Here is a 16,098-nt window from a genome sequence, read left to right as displayed (position 1 = left end):
GCGCAGTGTCATTAACGGTATCGTTCCATGAGCCCCCGGCAGTGGTGTGCGCAGTGTCATTAACGGTATCGTTCCATGAGCCCCCTGCAGTGGTGTGCGCAGTGTCATTAACAATATCGCTCCATGAGCCCCCGGTAGTGGTGTGCGCAGTGTCATTAACGGTATGGTTCCATGAGCCCCCGGCAGTGGTGTGCGCAGTGTCATTAACGGTATGGTTCCATGAGCCCCCGGCAGTGGTGTGCGCAGTGTCATTAACGGTATCGTTCCATGAGCCCCCGGCAGCGGTGTGCGCAGTGTCATTAACGGTATCGTTCCATGAGCGACGTCGTCAACAACCCGCAGGAGCGCACATCGCTGGCCGTTGACGGCATATCCACTGACAAATATAATGAATGATTGAACGATATCGTTATCGGTCAAAATATCGGCTAGTGGATACACGGCTTTACTTGCATGTCACAATCACAGCAAGTGATGTGAAGAGGGGAATGGAGGCAGCAGGAAGTCACAGACTGAGATTTATATAGTGGGAGGAGCAGGTTCCCCAGCAGCACAGAGTATATCAGTAGATGTGTGATGTGTTAGTGAGGACAGGGCTGCATGTGATAGGGGCAGTGACATGATGAGAGGAGGGGAATGGGGGCAACAGGAAGCCACAGACTGAGATTTATATAGTGGGAGGAGCAGGTTCCCCAGCAGCACAGAGTATATCAGGAGATGAGTGATGTGTTAGTGAGGACAAAGCTGCATGTGACAGGGGCAGTGACATGATGTGAGGAGGGGAATGGAGGCAGCAGGAAGCCATATACTGAGAGTTATATAGTGGGAGGAGCAGATTCCCCAGCAGCACAGAGTATATCAGGAGATGAGTGATGTGTTAGTGAGGACAGGGCTGCATTTGACAGGGGCAGTGACATGATGTGAAAAGGGGAATGGAGACAGCAGGAAGTCACAGACTGAGAGTTATATAGTGGGAGGAGCAGGGTCCCCAGCAGCACAGAGTATATCAGGAGATGAGGGATGTGTTAGTGAGGACAGGGCTGCATGTGACAGGGGCAGTGACATGATGTGAGGAGGGGAATGGAGGCAGCAGGAAGCCACAGACTGAGAGTTATACAGTGGGTAGAGCAGGGTCCCCAGCAGCACAGAGTATATCAGGAGATGAGTGATGTGTTAGTGAGGACAGGGCTGCATGTGACCTGATGTGAGGAGGGGAATGGAGGCAGCAGGAAGCCACAGACTGAGAGTTATACAGTGGGAGGAGCAGGGTCCCCAGCAGCACAGAGCATATCAGGAGATGAGGGATGTGTTAGTGAGGACAGGGCTGCATGTGACAGGGGCAGTGACATGATGTGAGGAGGGGAATGGAGATAGTGGATGGAGCAGGGCCCCTAGGCATGTGCTTAGGACTGTAAGCTAGGCCATTGCATTGTTTAGCTCATACTGATTGCAGTACATATGTAATATAATTGTGAGACATAGAGGGATGTAGGTGGGAATTCTGTGTACCCCTTCTGTACATAGGGCCTGATTTGGAGATGGACACATTGCCGATGTTTATGCATTTGAGCGATTATATTTGATCTGCGTCGGATTTGCGCTGCAAATGCGACAAGTGTCTTTACCGTTGGTGCTCGCAGTGACAATTTATTTGCAAAGTGATTGATAGACATCGACCATTTGGGGGTGGCGACTAAAACGTAGGTGTGTTGCGACCTAGGATATCTCTGACTGCAACTGCGATCCTGTTTGCAGTAAGAGAATGGCTATAGCGTCACAGTTCCGGCGGCCCTTCGTTCTGCAGGTTAGTTAGAAGGGCAATGATCGGCTGACCTACTCTGCTGCATCTTTCTGGGCATCTTGCCCAGTGGCTGCGACACTTGTAAAGCTTCGCTCAGTCACTGCGTACATTTTTGCAGTCGCAGTGTAAGCGTCCATCTCTGAGTCCGGCCCATAGTCAGTGACTTGTAGTAATAATTCCTGGCCTCTTGTGTTTCTCCGCAGACAGCCTCCTGATTGACTATCAGTTCACCTTCAGCCTCATTCAGGAAGATGATCGTCACCACACAGCCATCAACTTCATCGCCAATCCCGAGCAGGTGAGGTCACCGCGCAGCTCCATCCGATTTACAGCGCCGCCGTGCATCTGCACTGCTATCACTCTCCATAATACACCGCGCAGCACCATTCGCCGCACTGCTATCACGTGGTGACAGCACAGCGCCACTAATGGCTCAGAGGAAGAGGCCGCTCTCCCCCAGTGCCACGTATGACTGATCAGGGAACGTGGTGACAGCACAGCGCCACTAATGGCTCAGAGTAAGAAGCAGCTCTCCCCCAGTGCCACGTATGACTGATCAGGGAACGTTGTGACAGCACAGCCCCACTAATGGCTCAGAGGAAGAGGCCGCTCTCCCCCAGTGCCACGTATGACTGATCAGGGGACGTGGTGACAGCACAGTGCCACTAATGGCTCAGAGGAAGAGGCCGCTCTCCCCCAGTGCCACGTATGACTGATCAGGGAACGTGGTGACAGCACAGCGCCACTAATGGCTCAGAGGAAGAGGCCGCTCTCCCCCAGTGCCACGTATGACTGATCAGGGAACGTGGTGACAGCACAGCGCCACTAATAGCTCAGAGTAAGAAGCAGCTCTCCCCCAGTGCCACGTATGACTGATCAGGGAACGTGGTGACAGCACAGCGCCACTAATCGCTCAGAGGAAGAGGCCGCTCTCCCCCAGTGCCACGTATGACTGATCAGGGGACGTGGTGACAGCACAGTGCCACTAATGGCTCAGAGGAAGAGGCAGCTCTCCCCCAGTGACACGTATGACAGATCAGGAGACGTGTTGACAGCACAGCGCCACTAGCTCTCCCCCAGTGACACGTATGACCGACCAGTGGACGTGGTGACAGCACAGCGCCACTAATGGCTCAGAGGAAGAGGCAGCTCTCCCCCAGGGACACGTATGACAGATCAGGGGACGTGGTGACAGCCCCGCGCCACTAATGGCTCAGAGTAAGAGGCAGCTCTCCCCCAGTGACACGTATGACAGATCAGGGGACGTAGTGACAGCACAGCGCCACTAATGACTCTGAGGAACAGGCCGCTCTCCCCCAGGGACACGTATGACAGATCAGGGGACGTGGTGACAGCACCGCGCCACTAATGACTCAGAGGAAGAGGCAGCTCTCCCCCAGGGACAAGTATGACAGATCAGGGGACGTGGTGACAGCCCCGCGCCACTAATGGCTCAGAGGAATAGGCAGCTCTCCCCCAGGGACACGTATGACTGATCAGGGGACGTGGTGACAGCACAGCGCCACTAATGGCTCAGAGGAAGCGGCAGCTCTCCCCCAGTGACACATATGACAGATCAGGGGACGTGGTGACAGCACAGCGCCACTAATGGCTCAGAGGAAGAGGCAGCTCTCCCCCAGTGACACATATGACAGATCAGGGGACGTGGTGACAGCACAGCGCCACTAATGGCTCAGAGGAAGAGGCAGCTCTACCCCAGTGCCAAGTATGACAGATCAGGGGACGTAGTGACAGCACCGCGCCACTAATGACTCAGAGGAAGAGGCAGCTCTCCCACAGTGACACGCATGACGTGATCAGGGGACGTGGTGACAGCACCGCGCCACTAATGACTCAGAAGAAGAGGCAGCTCTCCCCCAGGGACACGTATGACAGATCAGGGGACGTGGTGACAGCCCCGCGCCACTAATGGCTCAGAGTAGTAGGCAGCGCTCCCCCAGGGACACGTATGACAGATCAGGGGACGTGGTGACAGCCCCGCGCCACTAATGGCTCAGAGGAAGAGGCAGCTCTCCCCCAGTGACACGTATGACAGATCAGGGGACGTGGTGACAGCTCAGCGCCACTAATGGCTCAGAGGAAGAGGCAGCTCTCCCACAGTGACACATATGACTGATCAGGGGACGTGGTGACAGCACATCCCCACTAATGGCTCAGAGGAAGAGGCCGCTCTCCCACAGTGACACGTATGACTGATCAAGGGACGTGGTGACAGTCCCGCGCCACTAATGGCTCAGAGGAAGAGGCCGCTCTCCCCCAGTGACACGTATGACAGATCAGGGAACGTGGTGACAGCACAGCACCACTAATGGCTCAGAGGAAGAGTCAGCTCTCCCCCAGTGACACGTATGACTGATCAGGGGACGTGGTGACAGCCCCGCGCCACTAATGGCTCAGAGTAAGAGGCAGCTCTCCCCCAGTGACACGTATGACAGATCAGGGGACGTAGTGACAGCACAGTGCCACTAATGGTTCAGAGGAAGAGGCAGCTCTCCAACAGTGACACGTATGACAGATCAGGGGACGTGGTGACAGCACAGCACCACTAATGGTTCCGAGGAAGAGTCAGCTCTCCCCCAGTGACACATATGACCGACCAGTGGACGTGGTGACAGCACAGCGCCACTAATGGCTCAGAGGAAGAGGCAGCTCTCCCCCAGTGCCACGTATGACTGATCAGGGGACGTAGTGACAGCACAGCGCCACTAATGGCTCAGAGGAAGTGGCCGCTCTCCCACAGTGACACGTATGACTGATCAGGGGACGTGGTGACAGCCCCGCACCACTATTGGCTCAGAGGAAGAGGCAGCTCTCCCCCAGTGACACGTATGACAGATCAGGGGACGTGGTGACAGCACCGCGCCACTAATGGCTCAGAGGAAGAGGCAGCTCTCCCCCAATGACACGTATGACAGATCAGGGAATGTGGTGACAGCACAGTGCCACTAATGGCTCAGAGGAAGAGGCAGCTCTACCCCAGTGACACGTATAACTGATCAGGGGAATGTGTGACAGCCTTGCGCCACTAATGGCTCAGAGGAAGAGGCCGCTCTCCCCCAATGACACGTATGACAGATCAGGGGACGTAGTGACAGCACAGCGCCACTAATGGCTCAGAGGAAGAGGCCGCTCTCCCCCAGTGACACGTATGACAGATCAGGGAACGTGGTGACAGCACAGCACCACTAATGGCTCAGAGGAAGAGTCAGCTCTCCCCCAGTGACACGTATGACTGATCAGGGGACGTGGTGACAGCCCCGCGCCACTAATGGCTCAGAGTAAGAGGCAGCTCTCCCCCAGTGACACGTATGACTGATCAGGGGACGTGGTGACAGCACAGCACCACTAATGGCTCAGAGGAAGAGTCAGCTCTCCCCCAGTGACACGTATGACAGATCAGGGGTTTGTTGACAGCACAGCGCCACTAGCTCTCCCCCAGTGACACGTATGACCGACCAGTGGACGTGGTGACAGCACAGCGCCACTAATGGCTTAGAGGAAGAGGCAGCTCTCCCCCAGTGACACATATGACAGATCAGGGGACGTGGTGACAGCACAGCGCCACTAATGGCTCAGAGGAAGTGGCAGCTCTCCCCCAGTGCCAAGTATGACAGATCAGGGGACGTAGTGACAGCACCGCGCCACTAATGACTCAGAGGAAGAGGCAGCTCTCCCACAGTGACACGCATGACGTGATCAGGGGACGTGGTGACAGCATCGCGCCACTAATGACTCAGAAGAAGAGGCAGCTTTCCCCCAGGGACACGTATGACAGATCAGGGGACGTGGTGACAGCACCGCACCACTAATGACTCAGAGGAAGAGGCAGCTCTCCCCCAGTGACACGTATGACAGATCAGGGGACGTGGTGACAGCACAGCCCCACTAATGGCTCAGAGGAAGAGGCAGCTCTACCCCAGTACCACGTATGACTGAGCAGGGGACGTGGTGACAGCACAGCGCCACTAATGGCTCAGGGGAAGAGGCCGCTCTACCCCAGGGACACGTAAGACAGATCAGGGAATGTGGTGACAGCACAGTGCCACTAATGGCTCAGAGGAAGAGGCAGCTCTACCCCAGTGACACGTATAACTGATCAGGGGAATGTGTGACAGCCTTGCGCCACTAATGGCTCAGAGGAAGAGGCAGCTCTCCCCCAATGACAGGTATGATAGATCAGGGGACGTAGTGACAGCACAGCTCCACTAATGGCTCAGAGGAAGAGGCAGCTCTCCCCCAGTGACATGTATGACAGATCAGGGGACGTGGTGACAGCACAGCACCACTAATGGCGCAGAGGAAGAGGCAGCTCTCCCTCAGTGACACGTATGACAGATCAGGGGACGTGTTGACAGCACAGCGCCACTAGCTCTCCCCCAGTGACACGTATGACCGACCAGTGGACGTGGTGACAGCACAGCGCCACTAGCTCTCCCCCAGTGACACGTATGACCGACCAGTGGACGTGGTGACAGCACAGCGCCACTAATGGCTCAGAGGAAGAGGCAGCTCTCCCCCAGTGACACATATGACAGATCAGGGGACGTGGTGACAGCACAGCGCCACTAATGGCTCAGAGGAAGTGGCAGCTCTGCCCCAGTGCCAAGTATGACAGATCTGGGGACGTAGTGACAGCACCGCGCCACTAATGACTCAGAGGAAGAGGCAGCTCTCCCACAGTGACACGTATGACAGATCAGGGGACGTGGTGACAGCACCGCACCACTAATGACTCAGAGGAAGAGTCAGCTCTCCCCCAGTGACACGTATGACAGATCAGGGGACGTGGTGACAGCACAGCCCCTCTAATGGCTCAGAGGAAGGGGCAGGTCTACCCCAGTACCACGTATGACTGAGCAGGGGACGTGGTGACAGCACAGCGCCACTAATGGCTCAGGGGAGGAGGCAGCTCTCCCCCAGTGACACATATGAGAAATCAGGGGACGTGGTGACAGCACTGCGCCACTAATGGCTCAGAGGAAGAGGCAGCTCTGCCCCAGTGCCAAGTATGACAGATCAGGGGACGTAGTGACAGCACAGCGCCACTAATGGCTCAGAGGAGGAGGCAGCTCTCCCCCAGTGACACGTATGACAGATCAGGGGACGTGTTGACAGCACAGCACCACTAGCTCTCCCCCAGTGACACGTATGACTGATCAGGGGACGTGGTGACAGCACAGCGCCACTAATGGCTCAGAGGAAGAGGGAGCTCTCCCCCAGTGACACATATGACAGATCAGGGGACGTGGTGACAGCACAGCGCCACTAATGGCTCAGAGGAAGAGGCAGCTCTGCCCCAGTGCCAAGTATGACAGATCAGGGGACGTAGTGACAGCACCGCGCCACTAATGACTCAGAGGAAGAGGCAGCTCTCCCACAGTGACACGCATGACGTGATCAGGGGACGTGGTGACAGCATCGCGCCATTAATCACTCAGAGGAATAGGCAGCTCTCCTCCAGTGACAAGTATGACAGATCAGGGGACGTGGTGAAAGCCCCGCGCCACTAATGGCTCAGAGGAATAGGCAGCTCTCCCCCAGTGACACGTATGACTGATCAGGGAACGTGGTGACAGCACAGCCCCACTAATGGCTCAGAGGAAGAGGCAGCTCTCCCCCAGGGACACGTATGACAGATCAGGGGACGTGGTGACAGCACAGCCCCACTAATGGCTCAGAGGAAGAGGCAGCTCTACCCCAGTACCACGTATGACTGAGCAGGGGACGTAGTGACAGCACAGCGCCACTAATGGCTCAGGGGAGGAGGCAGCTCTCCCCCAGTGACACATATGAGAAATCAGGGGAAGTGGTGACAGCACTGCGCCACTAATGGCTCAGAGGAAGAGGCAGCTCTACCCCAGTGCCACGTATGACTGATGGGGGGACGTAGTGACAGCACAGCCCCACTAATGGCTCAGAGGAGGAGGCAGCTCTCCCCCAGTGACACGTATGACAAATCATGGGACATAGTGGCAGCACCGCGCCACGAATGACTCAGAGGAAGAGGCAGCTCTCCCCCAGTGACACATATGACTGATCAGGGGACGTGGTGACAGCCCCGCGTCACTAATGGCTCAGAAGAAGAGGCCGCTCTACCCCAGTGACACGTATGACAGATCAGGGAATGTGGTGACAGCACAGTGCCACTAATGGCTCAGAGGAAGAGGCAGCTCTACCCCAGTGACACGTATAACTGATCAGGGGACGTGGTGACAGCCTCGCGCAACTAAAGGCTCAGAGGAAGAGGCAGCTCTCCCCCAGTGACACGTATGACAGATCAGGGGACTTAGTGACAGTACAGCGCCACTAATGGCTCAGAGGAAGAGGCAGCTCTCCCCCAGTGACACGTATGACAGATCAGGGGACGTGGTGACAGCACAGCACCACTAATGGCTCAGAGGAAGAGGCAGCTCTCCCCCAGTGACACGTATGACAGATCAGGGGACGTGTTGACAGCACAGCGCCACTAGCTCTCCCCCAGTGACACGTATGACCGACCAGTGGACGTGGTGATAGCACAGCGCCACTAATGGCTCAGAGAAAGAGGCAGCTCTCCCCCAGTGACACATATGACAGATCAGGGGACGTGGTGACAGCACAGCGCCACTAATGGCTCAGAGGAAGAGGCAGCTCTGCCCCAGTGCCAAGTATGACAGATCAGGGGACGTAGTGACAGCACCGCGCCACTAATGACTCAGAGGAAGAGGCAGCTCTCCCACAGTGACACGCATGACGTGATCAGTGGACGTGGTGACAGAATCGCGCCACTAATGACTCAGAAGAAGAGGCAGCTTTCCCCCAGGGACACATATGACAGATCAGGGGACGTGGTGACAGCACCGCACCATTAATGACTCAGAGGAAGAGGCAGCTCTCCCCCAGTGACACGTATGACAGATCAGGGGACGTGGTGAAAGCCCCGCGCCACTAATGGCTCAGAGGAATTGGCAGCTCTCCCCCAGTGACACGTATGACTGATCAGGGGACGTGGTGACAGCACAGCCCCACTAATGGCTCAGAGGAAGAGGCAGCTCTCCCCCAGTGACACGTATGACAGATCAGGGGACGTGGTGACAGCACAGCACCACTAATGGCTCAGAGGAAGAGGCAGCTCTCCCCCAGTGACACGTATGACAGAACAGGGGACGTGTTGACAGCACAGCGCCACTAGCTCTCCCCCAGTGACACGAATGACCGACCAGTGGACGTGGTGACAGCACAGCGCCACTAATGGCTCAGAGGAAGAGGCAGCTCTCCCCCAGTGACACGTATGACAGATCAGGGGACGTGGTGACAGCTCAGCGCCACTAATGGCTCAGAGGAAAAGGCAGCTCTCCCCCAGTGACACGTATGACAGATCTGGGGACGTAGTGACAGCTCAGCGCTACTAATGGCTCAGAGGAAGAGGCAGCTCTCCCCCAGTGACACGTATGACAGATCAGGGGACGTAGTGACAGCACACCGCCACTAATGGTTCAGACAAATAGGCAGCTCTCCCTCAGTGACACGTATGACTGATCAGGGTACGTGGTGACAGCACAGCCCCACTAATGGATCAGAGGAAGAGGCAGCTCTCCCCCAGTGACACGTATGACAGATCAGGGAACTTGGTGACAGCACAGCCCCACTAATGGCTCAGAGGAAGTGGCAGCTCCCCCAGTGACACGTATGACAGATCAGGGAACGTGGTGACAGCACAGCCCCACTAATGGCTCAGAGGAATAGGCAGCTCTAACTCAGTGACACGTATGACTGATCAGGGGACGTCGTGACAGCACAGCGCTACTAATGCCTCAGAGGAGGAGGCAGCTCTCCCCCAGTGACACATATGACTGATCAGGGGACGTGGTGACAGCACAGCGCCACTAATGGCTCAGAGGAAGAAGCAGCTCTCCCTCAGTGACACATATGTCTGATCAGGGGACGTGGTTACAGCTCAGCGCCACTAATGGCTCAGAGGAATTGGCAGCTCTACCCCAGTGACACGTATGACAGATCAGGGGATGCGGTGACAGCACCGTGCCACTAATGGCTCAGAGGAAGAGGTAGCTCTCCCGCAGTGACACGTATGACAGATCAGGGGACGTGGTGACTGCACAGCCACACTAATGGCTCAGAGGAAGTGGCAGCTCTCCCCCAGTGACACGTATGACAGATCAGGGAACGTGGTGACAGTAAAGCCCCACTAATGGCTCAGAGGAAGATGCAGCTCTCCCCCAGTGACACATATGACTGATCAGGGGACGTGGTGACTGCACCGCGCAACTAATGGCTCAGAGGAAGAGGCAGCTCTCCCACAGTGACACGTATGACTGATCAGGGGACGTGGTGACAGCACAGCGCCAATGATGGCTCAGAGGAGGAGGCCGCTCTCCCCCAGTGACACGTATGACAGATCAGGGGACGTGGTGACAGCATAGTGCTACTAATGGCTCAGAGGAGGAGGCAGCTCTCCCCCAGTGACACGTATGACAGATCAGGGACGTAGTGACAGTACAGCGCCACTAATGGCTCAGAGGAAGAGGCAGCTCGCCCCCAGTGACACGTATGACAGGTCAGGAGTTGTGGTGACTGCACCGCGCGCCACTAATGGCTCAGAGGAGGAGGCAGCTCTCACCCAGTGACATGTATGACAGATCAGGGGACGTGTTGACAGCGCCGCGCTACTAATGGCTCAGAGGAAGAGGCAGCTCTCCCCCAGTGCCACGTATGACAGATTAGGGGACGTGTTGACTGCGCCGCGCTATTAATGGCTCAGAGGAAGAGGCAGCTCTCCCCCTGTGACATGTATGACCGACCAGTGGACGTGGTGACAGCACAGTGCCACTAATGGCTTAGAAGAAGAAGCAGCTCTCCCCCAGTGCCACGTATGACTGATCAGGGGACGTAGTGACAGCACCGCGCCACTAATGGCTCAGAGGAAGAGGCCGCTCTCCCACAGTGACACGTATGACTGATCAGGGGACGTGGTGACTGCCCCGCGCCACTAATGGCTCAGAGGAAGAGGCAGCTCTCCCCCAGTGACACGTATGACAGATCAAGGGATGTTGTGACAGCACCACGCCACTAATGGTTCAGAGGAAGAGGCAGCTCTTCCCCAATGACACGTATAACTGTTCAGGGAACGTGGTGACAGCCCCGCGCCACTAATAGCTCAGAGGAAGAGGCTGCTCTCCACCAGTGACACGTATGACAGGTCAGGGAACGTGGTGACAGCACAGTGCCACTAATGGCTCAGAGGAAGAGGCAGCTCTCCCCCAGTGACTCGTATGACTGATCAGGGGACGTGGTGACAGGCCTGCGCCACTAATAGCTCAGAGGAAGAGGCAGCTCTCCCCCAGTGACTCGTATGACTGATCAGGGAACGTGGTGACAGCACGTGCCACTAATGGCTCAGAGGAAGAGGCAGCTCTCCCTCAGTGACACGTATGACTGATCAGGGGACGTGGTGACAGCATAGTGCTACTAATGGCTCAGAGGAAGAGGCAGCTCTCCCCCAGTGACACGTATGACAGATCAGGGACGTAGTGACAGTACAGCGCCACTAATGGCTCATAGTTAGAGGCAGCTCTCCCCCAGTGACACGTATGACTGATCAGGGGATGTGGTGACAGCACATCCCTACTGGTGGCTCAGAGGAAGGGCAGCTCTCACCCAGTGACACGTATGACAGATCAGGGGACGTGGTGACAGCACAGCATCACTAGGGGCTCAGAGGAAGAGGCAGCTTTCCCCCAGTGACACGTATGACAGATCAGGGGACGTGGTGACAGCACAGCACCACTAATGGCTCAGAGGAAGAGGCAGCTCTCCCACAGTGACACGTATGACAGATCAGAGGACGTGGTGACAGCCCCGCGCCACTAATGGCTCAGAGGAAGAGTCAGCTCTCCCGCAGTGACACGTATGACTGATCAGGGGATGTGGTGACAGCACAGCCCCACTAATAGCTCAGAGGAGGAGGCAGCTCTCCCACAGTGACACATATGACAGATCAGGGGACGTGGTGACAGCACAGCGCCTCTAATGGCTCAGAGGAAGAAGCAGCTCTCCCCCAGTGCCACGTATGACTGATCAGGGGATGTAGTGACAGCATCGCGCCACTAATGGCTCCGAGGAAGAGGCCGCTCTCCCCCAGTGACACGTATGACAGATCAGGGGACGTGGTGACAGCCCCGCGCCACTAATGACTCAGAGGAAGAGGCAGCTCTCCCCCAGGGACACGTATGACAGATCAGGGGACGTAGTGACAGCACCGCGCCACTAATGGCTCAGAGGAAGAGGCATCTCTCCCCCAGTGACACATATGACTTATCAGGGGACGTGGTGACAGCACAGCGCCACTAATGGCTCAGAGGAAGAGGCATCTTTCCCCCAGTGACAGGTATGACAGATCAGGGGACGTGGTGACAGCACTGCGCCACTTTTGGCTCAGAGGAAAAGGCAGCTCTCCCACAGTGACACGTATGACAGATCAGGGGATATGGTGCCCGCTCAGCGCCACTAATGGCTCAGAGGAGGAGGCAGCTCTACCCCAGTGCCACGTATGACAGATCAGGGGACGTGGTGAAAGCACAGCCCCACTAATGGCTCAGAAGAATAGGCAGCTCTCCCCCAGTGACACGTATGACTGATCAGGGGACGTGGTGACAGCACAGCACCACTAATGCCTCAGAGGAGGAGGCAGCTCTCCCCCAGTGACACGTATGTGACACGAATGACAAATCATGGGAAATAGTGGCAGAACCGCGCCACGAATGACTCAGAGGAAGAGGTAGCTCTACCCCAGTTACACATATGACTGATCAGGGGATGTGGAGACAGCACAGCCCCACTAATGGCTCAGAGGAAGAGGTAGCTCTCCCCCTGTGACACGTATGACAGATCAGGGGAGGTAGTGACAGCTCAACGCTACTAATGCCTCAGAGGAGGAGGCAGCTCTCCCCCAGTGACACATATGACTGATCAGGGGATGTGGTGACAGCTCAGCGCCACTAATGGCTCAGAGGAAGAGACAGCTCTCCCCCAGTAACACGTATGACAGGTCAGGGGACGTGGTGACAGCACAGCGCCAGTGATGGCTCAGAGGAGGAGGCAGCTCTCCCACAGTGACACGTTTGACAGATCAGGGGACGTGGTGACAGCTCAGCGCTACTAATGGCTCAGAGGAAGAGGCAGCTTTCCCTCCGTGACACGTTTGACTGATCAGGGGACGTGGTGACAGCCCCGCGCCACTAATGGCTCAGAGGAAGAGGCAGCTCTCCCCCAGTGACACATATGACTGATCAGGGGACGTGGTGTCAGCTCAGCGCCACTAATGGCTCAGAGGAAGAGGCAGCTATCCCTCAGTGACACGTATGACTGATCTGGGGACGTGGTGACAGCCCCGCACCACTAATGGCTCAGAGGAAGAGGCATCTGTCCCCCAGTGACACATATGACTGATCAGGGGACATGGTGACAGCACAGCGCCACTAATGCCTCAGAGTAGGATGCAGCTCTCCCACAGTGACACATATGACAGATCAGGGGACGTGGTGACAGCCCCGCGCCACTAATGACTCAGAGGAAGAGGCATCTCTCCCCCAGTGACACATATGACTTATCAGGGGACGTGGTGACAGCACAGCGCCACTAATGGCTCAGAGGAAGAGGCATCTTTCCCCCAGTGACACGTATGACAGATCTGGGGACGTGGTGACAGCACCGCACCACTAATGGCTCAGAGAAAGAGGCAGCTCTCCCCCAGTGACACGTATGACTGATCAGGGGACGTGGTGACAGCACAGTGCTACTAATGGCTCAGAGGAGGAGGTAGCTCTCTCCCAGTGACACGTATGACTGATCAGGGGACGTGTTGACAGCGCCGCTCTACTAATGGCTCAGAGGAAGAGGCATCTCTCCCCCAGTGCCACGTATGACAGATCAGGGGACGTGGTGACAGCACAGCGCCACTAATGGCTCAGAGGAAGAGGCAGCTCTCCCCCAGTGACACGTTTGACAGATCAGGGGATGTGGTGACAGCACCGCGCCACTAATGGCTCAGAGGAAGAAGCAGCTCTCCCCCAGTGCCACGTATGACTGATCAGGGGATGTAGTGACAGTATCGCGCCACTAATGGCTCAGAGGAAGAGGCCGCTCTCCCCCAGTGACACGTATGACAGATCAGGGGACGTGGTGACAGCCCCGCGCCACTAATGACTCAGAGGAAGAGGCAGCTCTCCCCCAGGGACACGTATGACAGATCAGGGGACGTAGTGACAGCACCGCGCCACTAATGGCTCAGAGGAAGAGGCATCTCTCCCCCAGTGACACATATGACTTATCAGGGGACATGGTGGCAGCACAGCGCCACTAATGGCTCAGAGGAAGAGGCATCTTTCCCCCAGTGACAGGTATGACAGATCAGGGGACGTGGTGACAGCACTGCGCCACTTTTGGCTCAGAGGAAGAGGCAGCTCTCCCACAGTGACACGTATGACAGATCAGGGGATATGGTGACCGCTCAGCGCCACTAATGGCTCAGAGGAGGAGGCAGCTCTACCCCAGTGCCACGTATGACAGATCAGGGGACGTGGTGAAAGCACAGCCCCACTAATGGCTCAGAAGAATAGGCAGCTCTCCCCCAGTGACACGTATGACTGATCAGGGGACGTGGTGACAGCACAGCACCACTAATGCCTCAGAGGAGGAGGCAGCTCTCCCCCAGTGACACGTATGTGACACGAATGACAAATCATGGGAAATAGTGGCAGAACCGCGCCACGAATGACTCAGAGGAAGAGGTAGCTCTACCCCAGTTACACATATGACTGATCAGGGGATGTGGAGACAGCACAGCCCCACTAATGGCTCAGAGAAAGAGGCAGCTCTCCCCCAGTGACACGTATGACAGATCAGGGGACGTGGTGACAGCATCGCGCCTCTAATGGCTCAGAGGAAGAGGCAGCTCTCCCCCAGTGACACGTATATGACAGATCAGGGGATGTGGTGACAGCTCAGCGCCACTATTGGCTCAGAGGAAGAGGTAGCTCTCCCCCTGTGACACGTATGACAGATCAGGGGACGTAGTGACAGCTCAGCGCTACTAATGCCTCAGAGGAGGAGGCAGCTCTCCCCCAGTGACACGTATGACAGATCAGGGGACGTGGTGATAGCATAGCACCACTAATGCCTCAGAGGAGGAGGCAGCTCTCCCCCAGTAACACGTATGACAGATCAGGGGACATAGTGGCAGCACCGCGCCACGAATGACTCAGAGGAACAGTTAGCTCTACCCCAGTGACACGTATGACAGATCAGTGGACGTGGTGACTGCACCGCGCCACTAATGGCTCAGAGGAAGAGGCAGCTGTCCCCCAGTGACACGTATGACAGGGGACTAGGTGACAGCGCCGCGCTACTAATGGCTCAGAGGTAGAGGCAGCTCTCCCCAGTGCCACGTATGACAGGTCAGGGGACGTGGTGACAGCGCCGCGCCAATAATGGCTCAGTGGAAGAGACAGGTCTCCCCCAGTTACACGTATGACAGATCAGAGGATGTGGTGACAGCACAGTGCCACTATTGGCTCAGAGGAAGAGGCAGCTCTCCCCCAGTACCACGTATGACAGATCAGGGGACGTGGTGACAGCGCCGCGCCACTAATGGCTCAGAGGAAGAGGCAGCTCTCCCACAGTGCCTTGTATGACCGACCAGTGGACCTGGTGACAGCACCGCGCCACTTATGGCTCAGAGGAGGAGACAGCTCTCCCCCAGTGACATGTATGACATTTCAGGGGACGTAGTGACAGTACCGCGCAACTAGTGGCTCCGAGGTAGAGGCAGCTCTCCCCAGTGCCACGTATGACTGATCAGGGCACGTGGTCACCAGCATAGAGACACCAGCGGCTGCTCCCCGGCAGACGATTACTGTGCCGGAAATTTTTCACATTAAACATCACAAACTACGTGATGTACGCAGCATTAGCAGTGTTGATAACCATTTTACATGAAGGTCAGAGGTCCGCTCTGAGAGCTGTACACAATATGATCCCCCTACTCTGTGCTATTGGCAGGTGCACTGTCCAGTGATGATGCTATGAGTGTATTGCAGTGCAGCCCTCTGATTGGCAATCTGCAGTCACCTGAGCCTCGCCTCTTCTCTCTTATTGGAAGGTGACAGCTACTCTGCAGGACAGTTCCCTGTGTGCTTCAAGTGCTAAATTGTGGTTTCCTGGAAGTTTTCATAGATTTTCCTCAATGAGTATTGTAAGATTAGTGTCAGTAAGTGTCAGTA

The 16,098-nt window shown here is 56.2% G+C and overlaps 1 protein-coding gene across 1 annotated transcript in view; it reads left to right on the top strand.

Moving 5' to 3' along the window:
- Window positions 1–16,098, top strand: part of LOC148473395 (attractin-like protein 1) — a gene marked incomplete at both ends in the record, with an annotated part of 144,528 nt that overhangs the window by 128,225 nt on the left and 205 nt on the right. Inside the window, one exon of the mRNA XM_088459639.1 lies at window positions 2,005–2,099. Coding sequence (XP_088315765.1) covers window positions 2,005–2,099 — 95 coding nt within the window. The remainder of the gene's footprint in view (window positions 1–2,004; window positions 2,100–16,098) is intronic.

The sequence above is a fragment of the Taudactylus pleione genome, unplaced genomic scaffold (assembly GCF_031769625.1).
Source record: "Taudactylus pleione unplaced genomic scaffold, aTauple2 ptg000920l, whole genome shotgun sequence".
NCBI classification, from domain to species: domain Eukaryota; kingdom Metazoa; phylum Chordata; class Amphibia; order Anura; family Myobatrachidae; genus Taudactylus; species Taudactylus pleione.
Note: the sequence above shows the minus strand (reverse complement) of the source record. Positions and strands in the feature narration are given on the sequence as shown.